General features: G+C 40.2%; 1 protein-coding gene across 3 annotated transcripts in view; it reads right to left on the reverse strand.

The window, feature by feature from the left end:
• Positions 1 to 16,526, reverse strand: part of TTLL5 (tubulin tyrosine ligase-like family member 5) — a 306,711-nt gene that overhangs the window by 78,865 nt on the left and 211,320 nt on the right. For 2 of the 3 annotated variants that reach the window (XM_011949527.1, XM_011949526.1), the window contains one exon: positions 5,163 to 5,380. In XM_011949527.1, the coding sequence (XP_011804917.1) occupies positions 5,163 to 5,380 (218 nt within the window). Of the gene's footprint in view, positions 1 to 959; positions 1,572 to 5,162; positions 5,381 to 16,526 lie in introns of those variants that run through there. The other variant, XM_011949528.1, reaches the window with a different exon arrangement.

A 16,526-nucleotide genomic window follows, 5' to 3' on the forward strand; every position in this document is an offset into this window, starting at 1 on the left:
TCCATGGCTCTCATGTAGCTTTCCTCCCCACTAAGACACACACAATCATGCAGCTTTTGATTAGGTGTGGTTGTAGCACCCATGCCTCTGACTGATATCACTGTCCACACCAAAAGCAACCCCTAGGACCTCCTAATGCACCACTGAGGTCCAAATGAGGAGGGTTAGTAGAAGACAGACAGTCTAAGTGGCAGAGCTCCTGACTGGCACTCACATCCTTTCTACCCTCAGGTCTTGCCCCTCACAGCGAGGGGATATTATTGTCTGTGGTATTCCAGGTTTCCCTTTCATTTCCTAGACTGTACTCTCCCAGAAGACACTATACAAAAGCCCTCCAGGTTGTTCTTCAATCCAGTCTTCCTGTGCTGCATCTAACAGAAATTCCCCCAGCACCTCTAATATGAGTGGAATTCTTCCTCCATTTAAGTGGTAAAACTGGTATGGAAAAAGAGAGGAGTGACTGAGTTCCTAAGTGCATACATTGTATTTTCTTCAAAAGCAATATTTTAGGATAATTAATCTGCCATTTGCTGTACAGATAGATGTAGATAAATAGATTGGCAGGGACCTTTGAAATCTGTGACGTACGGGGAAGAGTCTGAGGTAAGCACAGCGGGTGAAATGAGTTCCAGTTTGAGCTCAGCCACTGACCACCTGGGTACCTTGTTGTACTCATATCCCCACAACTATGCCTAGATCCCTTTATCTTCTACCACAAACATTTTATAATTACCTACCTTGGAAATGCATAATGTAGAGAATCCTACATTAAGGATGAATATGCTACAGATTCAACTATGCTTCTTGAAACTGCACATAATAAAAGGCTGGCAGAACATGATTAACCCACAATATGGTATCTTCTATGCTCGCCTCAAGAACTTTTCGACAATTATTAAGTCCTAATTCCTTTGCCCTGAAATCTTCTCACTTTAATGACTCATGTTAAAAAGCTAACATTTTTAAGCTGATGTTTATTTTCATATTGTTCTGACATTAATCTCTTAAACATCTGTCATGATATGGCTGACCTCACCAAATGTTCAGGTAACATTAATTGGGATTTGGTGCTACCAGGCTACCCAGTCCTGATGGCTTTCCTCCCTGCTAATCCCTAGCAGCCTTTAACAAACAACCACTGTCCTGGGTGCTGACTCAGAACAGTAGTTACCACCAACTTACACTCAGGTCACCCTGATGAGAATCACCTAAGCCCTGGGTAAAGAAGGTCATCTCAGCTATTTAAGGAAGAGTACTGCAGTTCAGTCTGTGCTTCTTCAACAGTTTTCTTTCTTCAGAGAAGTCTCCCAGGTTACAACAGCTTTGGTCCCACCCTTTCAAATTCATTCAGTCTGAGTTTTGCCCTTGTGCCTGGCAAACTTCAATCTCCTCAGGTTTCTTTCTCCACATTTCCTGGAGAGTATGATTCTGGCTCTGAAAAAAAGGTCATTTACAAGGAAGAGACAGTTCAGATGCATGTAGTTGTGTGTAGGCTGTCGTCCTTCTCAGTTCAGCTGACTGCTTGGAAGAAATACCACAAATAGTTTTGAAAGGAGGATCTGAAGCGGGTACTAAATTATGAAGTGTTGCAAACATTGGAGAAGAAAATCAAGAAAGATTATTGGCACTATGAAAATGGTAAAAAAAAAAAATCTAAATCATTCCCTTCACAACTGACAAATGAGATTTAGCTAAATGAAATATAAGTGTATGAATTTGAGAACGACAACAAAGAACTGCTGGGACAAGAGAGGCTGAGGAAAATGGCTTGAAAGCATCAGGATTAAAGAGCAAATGTGCTCATAAAAAAGCTTTCAATGGAATAGACAGAAAACAAGTCATTTTGGTTAATTATTCAGTAGGGACACTGGGTTTTGTTTTACAGATGGGAAAATGAAACCTTTAGAGGGAAAGCAACTTGAGTATTATCATAAAGAAATAGGACCCCACTGTTCTGATTCTCAACTCCCTTTGCACCAAAATCCAAGTGACATTCCATCTTTAATGTTCTATTCTTCTCTAAACTCAAAACTCAACCCTCTAGGATGTGGAAACTTTGATGCTCTTGGAAATTGCTTCTATATTTGTCTAATGCCAACTTCTGTGCTAGAAGTTTGAAGTTCAACCCAAAAACACACGGCTTGGCATGGTCCAAAGCTCATTACAACTTCTCATTAGTTGTGTCTCTTGAGGCGACTATGGCATTCCTGAGTGTGACTCAGTATCACCAGTCATAACTGAGGGTTCCTGATTAATCTGAACTGAGCCAGAGTAAAGGCCACAGTAAGATCCAAGCAAATGAAGCAACACATCTTGTAGGAAGAAAGTAAAAAATTTACATGAAAATTTCTTGAAATGCCATCTTGCTACTAAGCATAATAGTACCTAACACTGATTTAGCATGTATTATATACCAGGCACTGTATTTGTGCTTGATATTCATCAATTCATTTATTTATCTTAATAACCCTATGAGGCAGGTACTATTACCATTACCATTTTAAAATAGGAAACTGAGTCACAGAGACGTTGAGTAACTTGCTATGCTGGCTAGGAACAAGAATTACTTTAGAACAGTGAGAATATATCAACTGATACTCAGGATCCTGATTTCGAGAGCCATGAAAAGTTTCTCTAGATTAAAAAGATTACTTCATCAATCCAAATAAAGCATGGGGTTTAGTTCATAGTAATGTGCCAATGACCGTTTCCTAGTATGGTACATTCCTCAAATGCACCACAGCAATGTCAGATGTTAACAATGGAAAAAATGCTGGGCAAGTGGTAGGTGGGAATTCTTTGTACTACCCTTACAACTTTTCTGTAAATCTACAATTAATATAAAATACAGTTTGTTTGTTTGTTTTAAAAAAAACTTTATCAGGATACTTCATAGGGGGAGCTTTTCATTGTTCAGATGAAAAGCCATGCTATTCTTTTTCCTAAAAGTTAGAAGAATATCTGAAAACACTGGGGTCCTTACAATGCTGTACATTTTACACATAAGTGAGAGAATGTTAAAGTCTTTATTAGTACTAACTTAGCTTCAGAGACTTGTCCTAGAGTTTTTTTGTTTGTTTGTTTGTTTGTTTTGAGATGGAGTCTCGCTCTGTCGCCCGGGCTGGAGTGCAGTGGCCTGACCTCAGCTCACTGCAAGCTCCGCCTCCCAGGTTCACGCCATTCTCCTGCCTCAGCCTCCCGGGTAGCTGGGACTACAGGCGCCCACCACCTCGCCCGGCTAGTTTTTTTTGCATTTTTTAGTAGAGACGGGGTTTCACCGTGTTAACCAGGATGGTCTCGATCTCCTGACCTCGTGATCCGCCCGTCTCGGCCTCCCAAAGTGCTGGGATTACAGGCTTGAGCCACCGCGCCCGGCCTGTCCTAGAGTTTTAAAGGCAAATTGGAAACTATTTCCTGGAACTACGCCTCACAGCATGCCTTTTGATACCTGGATTATATTACTTAAATTCTGAAGAAATCTCTGCTTTTTCTCCCCTTCTGTGCATTTTTGATGTTGAGTTGTTTCCGGTTTTCCCACACTCTTGCCTGTCATAAAGAAGAAACCACAAAAATGCTGCAAAGCAAAGTCTGTCCAAAGAGCTGCAGTTCCATCTCAGGAGGCTGTGGATTCTTCCGCCAGCAGTGAGTTCAGGGCAGTAGCAAGCAGTGTCTTCAAATGCCCAGCCCTGCTGCCTGGGCCCACCTCTCCACCAGCTAGCTACACAGGCCACCAAGGGCCCTCTGAGAGTACTGGCAATAATCACAGAATCCACAAGGGGCACACTGGCAAATTCAACATTCACATTTGGCTCAAAAATTTTCCCAGTTAACTATGGGCTTTCCAAATCTGTGAAGGAGAGTGTGGTTTTAGAATGCATATGATGGTGACCAAGGCTTACTGAGTTCTTACCTAGGCTGGGCCTTACTCTATGTACTTCACACATATTAACTCTGTTAACATTTAACAACTGACCTAGGAGGTAGATACTCTTACTGTTTTATTTTCACAAATGGAAACATGAGGAAGCTGAGACTAAGAGATTAAGTAACTTGTAACTTGCGGAAGGTGTCAAATTAGTAAAGTGTGACCTGAGGATGTGAATCCAGGCAGTCTGGTTGCAGAGGCTGCACACCTAAGGATTTGACTCTACTCTTTCCAGGGTGAGAAGACACACAGTTTCCTTTCTATTTTGCTGCTGGCATTCAACCACAAACTGCAGCCTTTCTACTGCCCCTTCCTACTACTCCAGAGAGTTCTGCAGTCATTACAATGCCAGCTCTTCCCAGAACAGGGCTTGGTACTTAGTAGGCACTGAATAAATATTTGTCGGATAAATGAATAATGGCAGCAATATAATTAATACAGCCACAAGGGATTGTTTTCTACCTAAATCCAGAATTTGATTTACCATCCAAGGAGGAAAAAACAGTAATGACTTTTTCTATGTTCTAGGATTCTTCTCACAACTAACATTGATCTTCTGAAGGACAAATGAATGAGGAGCCTCAATGACAGCAAGAGAAATACACAAATGTCCACTACACAAAAACACAGCAGACAATGCCTGCCTCTTCCAGACATCTCTGAAAGTTCCCCAAGTTTAACCTGAGGAAGGGCTGCTAGAACTAATGCTCTTCACCAATCTATTTCTAGTTCACTGGCTAAAAAGTGGCTGGAGGTAGAGTGAAGGATTTTGATGTACAAAAATTTGATTCAGGAAAGAAAACGTCCTTTTGGTGTAAACGGGTAGACTACAAAAGGTATTAAAAACACCGTTGCTACACAGAGCTTGCTGACTAATGTCAGTGAGGTTATATCATCCTCCTAGATGAAATCTCAATCCTAATATCTTCCAATTCAAACGCTTAAAAGTGAACAAACCAAGGGGAAGCAGGGTGTTGAATTTTGTGTGAAATTGAAAAGATCTGATTCTGCAGGGCTTGTCCCTGCCACAGGGTGGTGGCCATCTGCTTGTTTCAGTAGTTCCCCGGGAGATTCTAATCTGTAGCCTGCGCTGAGAACTAGGGTTAGCCTTTATTTCCCAGCAGGTGTTCTTGTTTCCAGTACTTCAGTATGAATGGTCTTGAAGAGTAACAAATAAAGAGTACTATTAGCTTAGAATTGATAAAACTCAGTAGAAATTGAACAGAAAAAAACTTACTTGGAAGCCCTCTGGGATGTTGCCCTTCTGAGCACTTGTTTGTGGTTGGGTGGGGGTTTGGGGACCAGGGAGGTGCAAGAACTTGGAGGTGGTACTGCTTTTTGTGGCAGAGTGGTTGGCTTCTGGCCACTAGCTGTGGCACTGGAAATTCTACAACCTGCACCATTATTCATTGTCCATAAATTGGAGTTAGGTAGTGTCTGGCTGCCAAAGATTGCCTACAAAAAAAAAAAAAAAGAAAAAAAAGAAAAAAAATGATAGATGGACATCACCTTCACAACCCATTTACTTTATTAACTAGTCTGTAATCCCGTCAAGAGGCAAAAAGAAAAGGAAAACTGTTAAAGTGTTTTTTTTTTTTTTTTTAAAGGAAAAACTTCTCTAATGTTGCCAGTGCAGCTCTAGATTCAGAGAAGGGGAATATTTTGAAGCAGAGAGTTGAAATGGTCTTGTTGAAAGTACACTGGGCTAGGAATCAGGGCACCTGAGACACTAAGTGTTGGCCCACATGCGTGAATTAGAAAAGCATTTGATCTCTCATTGAAGTTTCCATAATTATTAAATTCAACATGTTTCTAATGAATGTCTCTTTCGAGGCGTGAAGTACTAGAAATAGAGCACAGAATAAAACTGTCTTGCAGCTTGACTTGATTCCTGCCCACTTCAAAATTCTGAGCTCCTCTAGAAAGTTTGCAGGCAGGAGGCAAGGGGAGGATCAGCATGGCTAGGGCATGGTGAACAAATACAGAAAGATGAGGCTGCCACAACAACCATGAGCCAGGCCTGGTTATAATCTTTAGGGCTAGTTCAGAATTCTAGCCTAGAAACACTTTGTTGACCTAAAGATTAACATAAGATTTTACATTTGAAAGCACTTTCAAAGTAAAATTACTATACAAATGTTTGTTATATGAATACAATCGACACAAGGATATTTTTGCTCAGAGGGTAAGCCTATAAATAAATAAAGACCTAAAAATCACCATCTAAACATCACAAATGCCAACATATATAATTAGGATATAAAAGTATACTTCCTTCAAGTAGACGCTTAAAAAGTTTATACAACTTATCTCATTAAAAATAGTCTTTTTGTGTCTCAATTTTGTTACTGGTCTTTCAATACTGCTTTCAACATGCATTGTAAAAACTTCAAATGAGAAATAATATTAAGCGAAAAATAACATCATTGACAAAATACCTAGTATTTTTTATTAAAGAAATTTCTGGCAATTGATTTCCATTTGTACATATAACATGTAAAGGACACATGGCGAGGCATGATGAAGTAATATGAGATGCTCTTAGGAAATATTCATCTTCTAGACAGAGTTTGCTAGTATTACTTTTGCCCTTTATGAATTTTATTTTTTCAGATTTAAAAGATGAACTGGGTAGCTTTAGTAAAATGTTAACCAACCCTTCTATACGCATGACTTAAAATGTCTCATTTTCAGGAAATGTGTCAAAGGTCCTAGGCTAGGTAGATATGAGAGGGGGGTTCAGGGGTCTTGTGTGGAGTAAATGTGTTTGACTGAAATGCTTGACAAACAACAAAGAGATTTCAGAGTTAAAGGGTCTGAGCATTTTCAATCGGACCAATCTGACTGAGATGTCCCCAACCTGTGTAAACCACTTGAGGGAGAAACTGAAGAGCTGCAATTTTTCTCCATCTCTGATCTACAGAAGAGGAACAAAGACAAAGCCAGGTGCGGTGGCTCACGCCTGTAATCCTAGCACTTTGGGAGGCTGAGACATGTGGGTCACTTGAGCTCAGGAGTTCGAGACCAGCCTGGGCAACATGGCAAAACCCCGTCTTTACAAAAAATACAAAAATTAGCTACAAGTGGTGGCGCATGCCTGTAGTCCCAGCAACTCAAGAGGCTAAGGTGGGAGAATCCTTTGAGCCAGGGAGGTGGAGGTTGCAATGGGTGAAGCACCACTGCACTCCAGCCTCAGTGACAGAGCGAGACCCTATCTCAAAAAAGGGGACGGGGGAGAGGAACAAAGATAGATCCAAGGCCGCAGGCAAAGCCAGGAGGGAAGCACTGTTGAGCGTGTACACATGGGGAGGTTTCCGGATGGTCCAAGAGAATCAAGGAGCCCTGACCCTGCTCATGCCGTCCTCCTCAGGACAAGCAACCAAAGCTTCCGGCAGGAGGCAGCCTTCTGGGACAGGGTCTACAACAAACCCTTTCTTTGCAGTTCCTGTTTCCATATTTGAGGGCCTTAAAATCTGTGCAAGAAACTCAACTGGAAGTAAAGAGGGACACAGGAACAGGCTGCCCCAGGCTTCTATTTTCCCCACTACATCCTAATAATTGAGGTTAGGTGTAAGGAGTGTTTGAAAAGTGCCTCATTCAAGATGGGAAGAGACCAAAAATCAGAGTGAGGGCTGAAGAGTTCCACATTGAGCCATCCATAAAGAAATTCCCTGGGTGAGTAGTAGAGGAGGGGGAAAAAATGTTGTTAGTTAAGAGCTCTTGGAAAACAAAATATTTTTTTTTTTTTTTTTTGAGACGGAGTCTCGCTCTGTCGCCCAGGCTGGAGTGCAGTGGCCGGATCTCAGCTCACTGCAAGCTCCGCCTCCCGGGTTTACGCCATTCTCCTGCCTCAGCCTCCCGAGTAGCTGGGACTACAGGCGCCAGCCACCTTGCCCGGCTAGCTTTTTTTGTATTTTTTAGTAGAGACGGGGTTTCACCATGTTAGCCAGGATGGTCTCGAACTCCTGACCTCGTGATCCGCCCGTCTCGGCCTCCCAAAGTGCTGGGATTACAGGCTTGAGCCACCGCGCCCAGCCTAAAATATTCTTTATTAAATTATATATTTAATGTTGTAAGGGAACTGCCATTGAATAGAACAGCTATTCAATACATGTTGCCATGGTGACAACTATATTTTTTTTCAAATTCATCATTTTTCCCCCCAAATCTGGAACATGTAAATACAAACGAAATAATGAGTGAAAATAGCAGGTTCAGAACAGTTTTAGTGAGCTCCTATTTTTGTTTTTTTAAAAAGAATACATACACACCATATATATCTATATATATAGATATATATGTACACACACACTCTCTCTCTCTCCTAGTATCTGCACAGAACAATTCTGGAAGGATACACAAAAAACTGGTAGCCTTCAGGGAGAAGAATTGGTTAGCTAGGGGTCAAGGTAGGAGGGAGACTAACTTTTTACTATATATCATTTGTATCTTTTGAATTTTACACTATGTGCATATAGTTATTTATTACAAAAATAAACTAATTATTCAAAAGACAAAAGAAGTCTAATTCCAATAACATTTAAGGAGGTAATAAATTATCTGTGACTACAAATCAAGATACCCAAGTGACGCCCAAGTTTTAACCAGCTGGGTATAGGATTCCTATTGGATTGGGCTAAAGAAGGAATTAACTGTTCAGCACTGGCTACAAAAGCAGATTAGGTCATCAGTGAAAGGCAGAGAGACCCAGAGTAAATGGAAAAGACATAGCTTGTGGTCAAATGTACCTCAGCTCAAATGTAGGCCTTGTCACTTAAAAGTGGGTGATCTTTTCAAGTTAACTTCTCAGCTTCAGCTTTCTCATAAGCAGTTAAAATTACTTCACCTTTAGAAGATGAGGAGCTTAATTTAAAAAAAATTACTTCATTGGATTTTTGGAAGTCAAATGAAGATCATGTAGGTAACCTTAGCCTAGGCATTCAATAAGAATTTCTTGAAATAAAGCAAAGACCTAGGCACATAGCAGGCACTCAACAAATGTTCCATTCCTTCCCAAACTTTCACCTACCTCAGTTCTACTGAGAAACTAAAGGATGCAACGACGGGGAAGTCCACCTATCAGGAATCCTTCGTGAATGGTAGTTGCTTATGCATTTCTTCAACATATTTTTCCAGACTTATGACACTCACTAGTTGTGAAAGCAAATTCTTAAAATGAAAACATATGTTTAGGCTCCCCAGATCATATTTACTCAATTCTCTCTGGCAGAAATAATCTTTTCCTCTTCTGAATGCTTAGAAAAATGTATTTGTATGACTCATCACAGTACATTCGACCGTGTATTATAGCCATTTACGTGTGTATTTTTTCTCCGTTCTGGGTGATTCACACTGGAAATGGCTGAATTTATATATGATTAATTTTAGTTTCCCCTACAGTGACTAGTACAAAGATGCTTAATAAATGGGAAAAAAACAAAAAAAACCCAACCCCAACTATTCATCCTTGTTTAGCAAAAACTAAATTCTTACACAACAAAATAGGTAAATGTGTATTTAAATCCAGATGTAATCTTGTAAAAGGACTGTTTTCTGGACTTCGAACAGTGCCTACGGTGTTGTTTCTGTCCATCTCATACTCAACCACAAAATACGTTAGCCCTTCTGCAGACCTCCAACAAAAATCACTTCACACCTTCCGAAACGCAAAATTTGTGGTAGGACCTTAGATACTGATGTTTTATATAAGACTAGTTTTCACTTCAAACAATAAAATAAAATAATGTAGAAGAACTTACTGCCTAGGAAACTGCTACTTGCCTGGATACAATTGCTTCTTCCTTTCTTCTTAATATTACTACTCTGATTTTGTTTGGGTCATAATGTTTGCCCAGCTAAAGAAAACATATTTCTAAGTCTCTCTTTTACCTAGGGATAACACATGATCTATGTTCTGGACAATGAGATGGAAACAGCAGTTTCTGGTTTTGGGGAAACAGAAGTTTTTGGGAAAGCTCTTTAAAAGGCAGACTCGGCTGGTGCACATCTTGTGTCCTTCCATGTTCCCTGTTCTTCCCACCTAGAACACAGATATCTAGCAAGAGGTGGACAGGCATAGGGTGAAAGTTACTTGCTAAGGATTGCAGAGAATAAAGACAGAAGGAGCATGGGTTTCTGATGGCACCATGAAGTCTGCAAGAGCCTATTTCTAGATTTCTGACTATGTGGGAAAAAAGCCCCTCTAACTTAATTAAACTATTGGTGGGAGAGAGGGTTCTGTTACAAGCAGTCAAACGGAATCTTAACTGATACTAGAAATAATTCTCAAACTACCACAGATTCAAGCTTGCCTAAGCCTCAATACAACAAACATGTACTGTATCTCAGAAGGCAGATACTCTTTCCAAATACAGTAAAAGGCCTCTAGGTTGTGACTTGTGGTTTGGTGATTATACTGTAATACACTGAAAGGATAATGAAATGATTATAATTGCATACCATCTGAAACTCCAAAGAGCCAGTAATGTAGACAAGTCTCCAGGTGTTTCACCAAAGCCAGGGCTAAGTGGGATGGGATTAAAGCAATCAAATCTGATAAGAAGAAAGCCAGGAACACACTCAGGCAATGTTAAAAGCAGACATATAAATGGTTGTGTGTAAACTAGTGGCAGAAATCAGCCTCTCCAGCACCCCAAGAGCCCTGTACTGGCCCCAATCCTACAGCCCCACCAACTGAATTGCTCCATCATGTGAATTGTTCTGTCCTGATATTCATTCATAAAAGGGCAGAAGAATTATATGAAGTTCTCTCTAATAATTTGTAAGAAACATGAGGTTTCAATACACAATATTAACAACACAGGCATAGGAGCTGCACCATCATTAGTCAATGTCCTGGGAATGAGAAAGCTGTATAAGCACTGGCCTCCACTCAAGACCTAGTCAACATACACTCAGCATATACATGACTCTTGCTTCTTTGCTGGGTGTGGGAAACAGCCACGCTACAGCAAGAAGACTCAGAGAAAAACCACAGTTTGAGGGTTGGCTTGGGCCCAGGCAAAAGACTGGAAAGGCCCTCCTTCTCCCACAACAGAAGGGTGCTCATGGGTGGGAAGGGAAAATTTCTGATGGACAGAACACAGACTGCAACTTGGAAGGTTCCGGGGAAGCAAGATCTGGGCTCTCTTACTAGAAAGATAATAGTGTTCAGAGATTAAATTCTGGGAGGATTTTTTTTTTTTTAATTCCTTCCAGAAAAACACTCCTTTTAGCCTTCACTCAGGCTTCTTCGTGATAGAGCAGAGGTGGATGCCTCTTTGTAGTGAAATAATTCTGTAAATTCATTTTTTTGAGAAGGAAGGGGGATAAAGTAGGCAAATGCTACTCTCTATTTGTGTAGGTTAATGTCTCTTTGTGACCCTTTTACTCTAATTTCAGATGAGCAAACATTTCTATGCAGTATTCTCCCCACGGTAGATTGTGTCCCAATTTGGATAAAATTCTCATGACATATACAAAGACGCTTCTTGTCTGTTTCTCTCTGGAAGATAAACAGAGATGGTACATTTTCTTGAGCATGTAAGTTACTAATCACTCACCTTCCTACAATCAGGCCAAGACTGTTCAGAGCAAAGAACACATCCCGACTTTTATGCAACCCTGTGATGCTGTAAAAATCTTAGGGCCAAGGTGAGAGTGAGAGTAACTGTTTCTATTTTGGCAAAAGTAAGCTTCCAAAAGGCCTTTGTCTCACACTGTATGGAGTTCTTGGCTGTCTTCCATTCACAATGTTTGTCAGCTGGGACAAGACTGGGGGCTGAGCAAGAGAAACAGTGCAACTTTTCTGGTGCTGTTATAAAGCACTGGGCAGTACTATGACCCCAATAGGAATGGGGCAGCAATCCAGAAGTTGCTACTCTTCATATAGAGAGACCAAGCACACAAATACCTAAGACAGGACATGGAACTGTCAAAGACGTCGAAAGCCTTCCAACATATCCTCTCATTTCTAAAACCAATTACAAAGCTCCCCCTCCTTTAGTGAGTAGGAAAGGAGGTTCTTACTACCTCAAATGACCTACTCTTAAGGATATAAAGACAGATGCTTACCTGGACAGAAAAATTTCGAAACTATTATTCACTAACCAACTGAGATCAGTGTGATTCTTCAGGGAGTCCCTAAACTAACTGTACTTGCCAACATTTAAGAAACAATGAAGATAATTACAACTAGATATTCACATATACTCAAAACTGAGCTTGGACTGGTGTGTGACATGACCAGCATAGTGTAGCTATGACACAGCTGGCTAAGACTAGGGTTGCAGTTCATGACCACAAAAGCCAGTGAAACCAAATTGCCCTAAGACATCACATGGGTGACCTTCCCTCATTAGCAGCCACACCTTCATCTAGCCGCAAAACCAGTCAGACAGTGATTGATGTTCTGATGCAAATTCAGACTCAGATGACCATACACTCTACTTTGCTTTACATTTCTTTCGTATCTCCTTCAATGCCCAGCACTGTTTGGTCACACACACACACATACAAAGGCTGGCAGACTGATGTTTTTCTTTTTGAAACAAATTTCTTTAATAAATGTTCATTAGAAGTGTTAAAAATGATTTATAATTCTGCTCTCAGAGATAACCTGTTAACATATAGATGTTTTTCTATGTATATACAAACGTATTTTCTATGTATATGTATGTTTTTCTGTGTGCTGACAAAAAATGGAATCATATGACACCTGATGTTTTGGAGCCTATTTTTATTTCATTCAAATACCTATTCTGAGCAGTTTTCCCTAAATAAAGGTAGACCTAGACTGCTGCTTTTAATGGCATTTTTCCTACTATGGTTTATTATACTTAACCAATCATCAGTGCTATAAATTGACACACTGAGGTACATCTATATTTGAAGCTATGGAAAAATGTAAATATGTTCACAGTGATTTTTCTTTTTTTTTTTTGAGATGGAGTCTCACTCTGTCACCAGGCTGGAGTGCAATGGCGCGATCTCGGCTCACTGCAACCTCCGAGTCCCCAGTTCAAGCAATTCTCCTGCCTCAGCCTCCCAAGTAGCTGGGATTACAGGCATGCGCCACTATGCCCAGCTAATTTTTGTATTTTTTTTTTAGTAGAGACGGGGTTTCACCGTGTTGGCCAGGATGGTCTCGAACTCCTGACTTTGTGATCCGTCCGCCTTGGCCTCCCAAAGTGCTGGGATTACAGGCGTGAGCCACCACACCTGGCCCACAATAGATTTTTGAGTTTAAAAAAAATAAAAATAGGCCGGGCGTGGTGGCTCACGCCTGTAATCCCAGCACTTTGGGAGGCTGAGGCAGGTGAATCACGAGGTCAGGAGATCAAGACCATTCTGGCTAACACAGTGAAACCCTGTTTCTACTAAAAATACAAAAAATTAGCCAGGCATTGTGGTGGGCACCTGTAGTCCCGGTTACTTGGGAGGCTGAGGCAGGAGAGTGGTGTGAACCTGGGAGGCGGAGCTTTCAATGAGCTGAGATCGTGCCATTACACTCCAGCCTGGGTGACAGAGTGAGACTCTGTCTCAAAAAAAAAAAAAAAATTGCCCCCCCATATCTTATTTTTTTCTCTTTTTTTCCACAAATAGAAAAGCACCCCCAAAATCTTATAGTTCCATTTTGAAACACCATGTGTATGTGTGCACACACACACACACACACAGAGGCATATATACACACACAATCAGGTTGTTACCAATTTATTTTGCTTTTTAAGAATAGTGTTGTGATAAACATCATGTTAGCTATACCTTTTCACATATGCTGGATCATTTCCTTAAAATAATTTCCTTAAAGTAGAATAATAGCTAGATCAGAAACCTCTTTATTCTGTTTCAAAACTTTTTCATATATATTCCCAAATTGCTCTCAGAAAAGGTTGTACCAATTTATATTTCATCAGTATGTTTGAAAGGAATCAATTTATTTATCATTCCTTTGATTACTATGAGAAAAACAGCTTGCACCTGATGAAAAGCTAGCTCACAATTGATGCTAATGCTGTTTCTTGTCCTATTTACGTTTGTAAGATATTTATGCCTTTGGACAAACATGTCAATAATCTACACAGATATTATTCTAAAGAATAACCATTTAGGCCAGGCGTGGTGGCCCACACCTGTAATCCCAACACTTTGGGAGGCTGAGGCGGGCAGATCACTAAGTCAGGAGATCGAGACCATCCTGGCTAACACAGTGAAACCCCGTCTCCACTAAGTAATACAAAAAATTAGCTGGGTGTGGTGGCGTGCGCCTGTAGTCCCAACTACGCAGGAGGCTGAGGCAGGAGAATGGTGTGAACTCGGAAGGCGTAGCTTGCAGTGAGCCCGGATCGAGCCACTGCACTCCAGCCTGGGCAACAGAGTGAGACTCCGTCTTAAAAAAAAAAAAAAATTAATCCTGGTATTAATCATTCTTTTTATTCTTTCTTCTCATAGCTCTCTCTAGTAATTCTGAACAAATTAATTTGCATACCATATTTAATTGTTCAAGTATTAGTTTTAAAAATGTGTAGCTAATTAATACTTAATGAGCCTTGAGCTTCTCCTAAAACACTTTCTTTAATATCATTTTAATCAATTTCTGTTTCTGGCATGGGAGGTTTAAGTAAAACCCCCAAGTTGAAATCATAATGCTATGTATATTTACAGTTAAAAATAATACGTAAGAGATATTTGCATATCCATGTTCATTGATGTATTATTCACAATAGCCAAGATGTAAAAGGAGCCTAAATGTCCATCAACGAATGAATGGAAAAAGAAAATGTGTTATGTAGTACCCACAAAAATTAAAAATAAAAAAGTAAAAAAAGAGAAAACGTGGTATGTATATGTGTATACACACACAATGAAATGTTATTCAGCCTTATAAAAGAAGGGAATCCTGTCATACACTACAACACGGGTGAATCTTGAAGACATTATGCTAAGTAAAATAACCTAATCACAAAATCATTCCACTTAGCATGAGGTAGTGAAGCTCACAGAAAGTAGAATGGTGATTGTCAGAGGCTGGATGGGAAAGAGGAAAACAGGGAGTTGTTCAACGAGTACGGTTTCAGTCATGCGACATAAAAAAGTTCTGGAGATCTGTGGTACAGTATGCATGCAGTTAACAATACTGTACTGTATACATAAAAATTGTTAAGAGGGTACATTTATATGTTTTCTACCTAAATGAAAAAAAAAAGGTGATACACAATTATAAGAGCAACAAACTTTTGACTTTTTTTTTTTGAGATGGGGTTTTGCCCTTGTTGTCCAGGCTGGAGTGCAATGGCCGCAATCTTGGCTCACCGCAACCTCCGCCTCCCAAGTTCAAGTGATTCTCCTGCCTCAGCCTTCTGAGTAGCTGGGATTACAGGCATGTGCCACCACACCCGGCTAATTTTTTGTATTTTTAGTAGAGACGGGGTTTCTCCATGTTGGTCAGGCTGGTCTTGAACTCCCGACCTCAGGTGATTTGCCCGTCTCAGCCTCCCAAAGTGCTGAGATTGCAGGTGTGAGCCACCACATCTGGCCTTTTATTGGCCTTTTATTGACCTTTTACCATGGGTCTGGCATTGCTTTAAGTGCTTTATCTTATCTCATTTATCCCTCCCAATCATATGACCTGTGTCTCCTCATCATCACCATTTACAGAAGAAGAAACCAAGGCACACAACATGTTAGGATATTTGTTCATAACTGAAGAGGTACTGAGTAGTAAGCTGGGATTCAAACCCACGGAGTATGATTTAAGAACCTCGCTATACTATGCTGCCTTTCTTATTTATGTTATGCTGATTCCCTTTTAAAGCAAACATATCTAAAGCAAATTTATTTAAATCATATCTCTTTTCTAAAGAAACCTAGCAATGTGTCCAGTTGCCACCAGATGTATATAAAGGACAAATTTCATTCACCTTGCTCCAAGATCATTCTCTTTCTTGAGGAGGAAAGGAAAGGCTGAAAAAATATGACTGTCTGTAAGCAAATATTTGTCACTTATTGTTAAAGTGGAAGTGTGAGTATGTAGAAAGACAACTTCAAAGGATCAGCCATGACCCCAGATAGAAAGCTCAACTGGCTAAAGAAAGATAGTTCTGCTTCATTTTCAATTGTATGTTTTATCTTTCATTTGTTAGTACTTATAATAAATTATTTGTATATCGGGCCTCGTTTTCCTAATGTGTCTGTATCCTACGTGTCCTGATTACTAAAATGAAATAATTAGTCAAAGGCAATCTCTAAGTTTCCTTTACAACTTTGAGGTTATAAACATCTAACTTGTCTCTGTTTTCAAATGTATGATTTGTTTTGTTTGGCCCAGGACCTCACATGGTTGGTCTACTGTGCATATCTTGCACAGACCTTACTGTAATGTATCACTAAGTACTTTTCCCCTGGCTGCCACCATTTCAGATGGATGGATTGAAGTCTTTCATCATCTCACACAAAGTTACTGCTGGGAGTCCCTCATATACCTACAGACAAACAGAAACAAACCACAGGCCAGGGAGTGAGGGAAGAGAATGAAACTGGTCACCAGACAGCTGCAGCAAATTCACAGGATCACACTGCACAACAAACAAGATGAATCCTG

This window comes from Colobus angolensis, unplaced genomic scaffold (assembly GCF_000951035.1).
Source record: "Colobus angolensis palliatus isolate OR3802 unplaced genomic scaffold, Cang.pa_1.0 Scaffold3, whole genome shotgun sequence".
Taxonomy (NCBI): Eukaryota; Metazoa; Chordata; class Mammalia; order Primates; family Cercopithecidae; genus Colobus; species Colobus angolensis.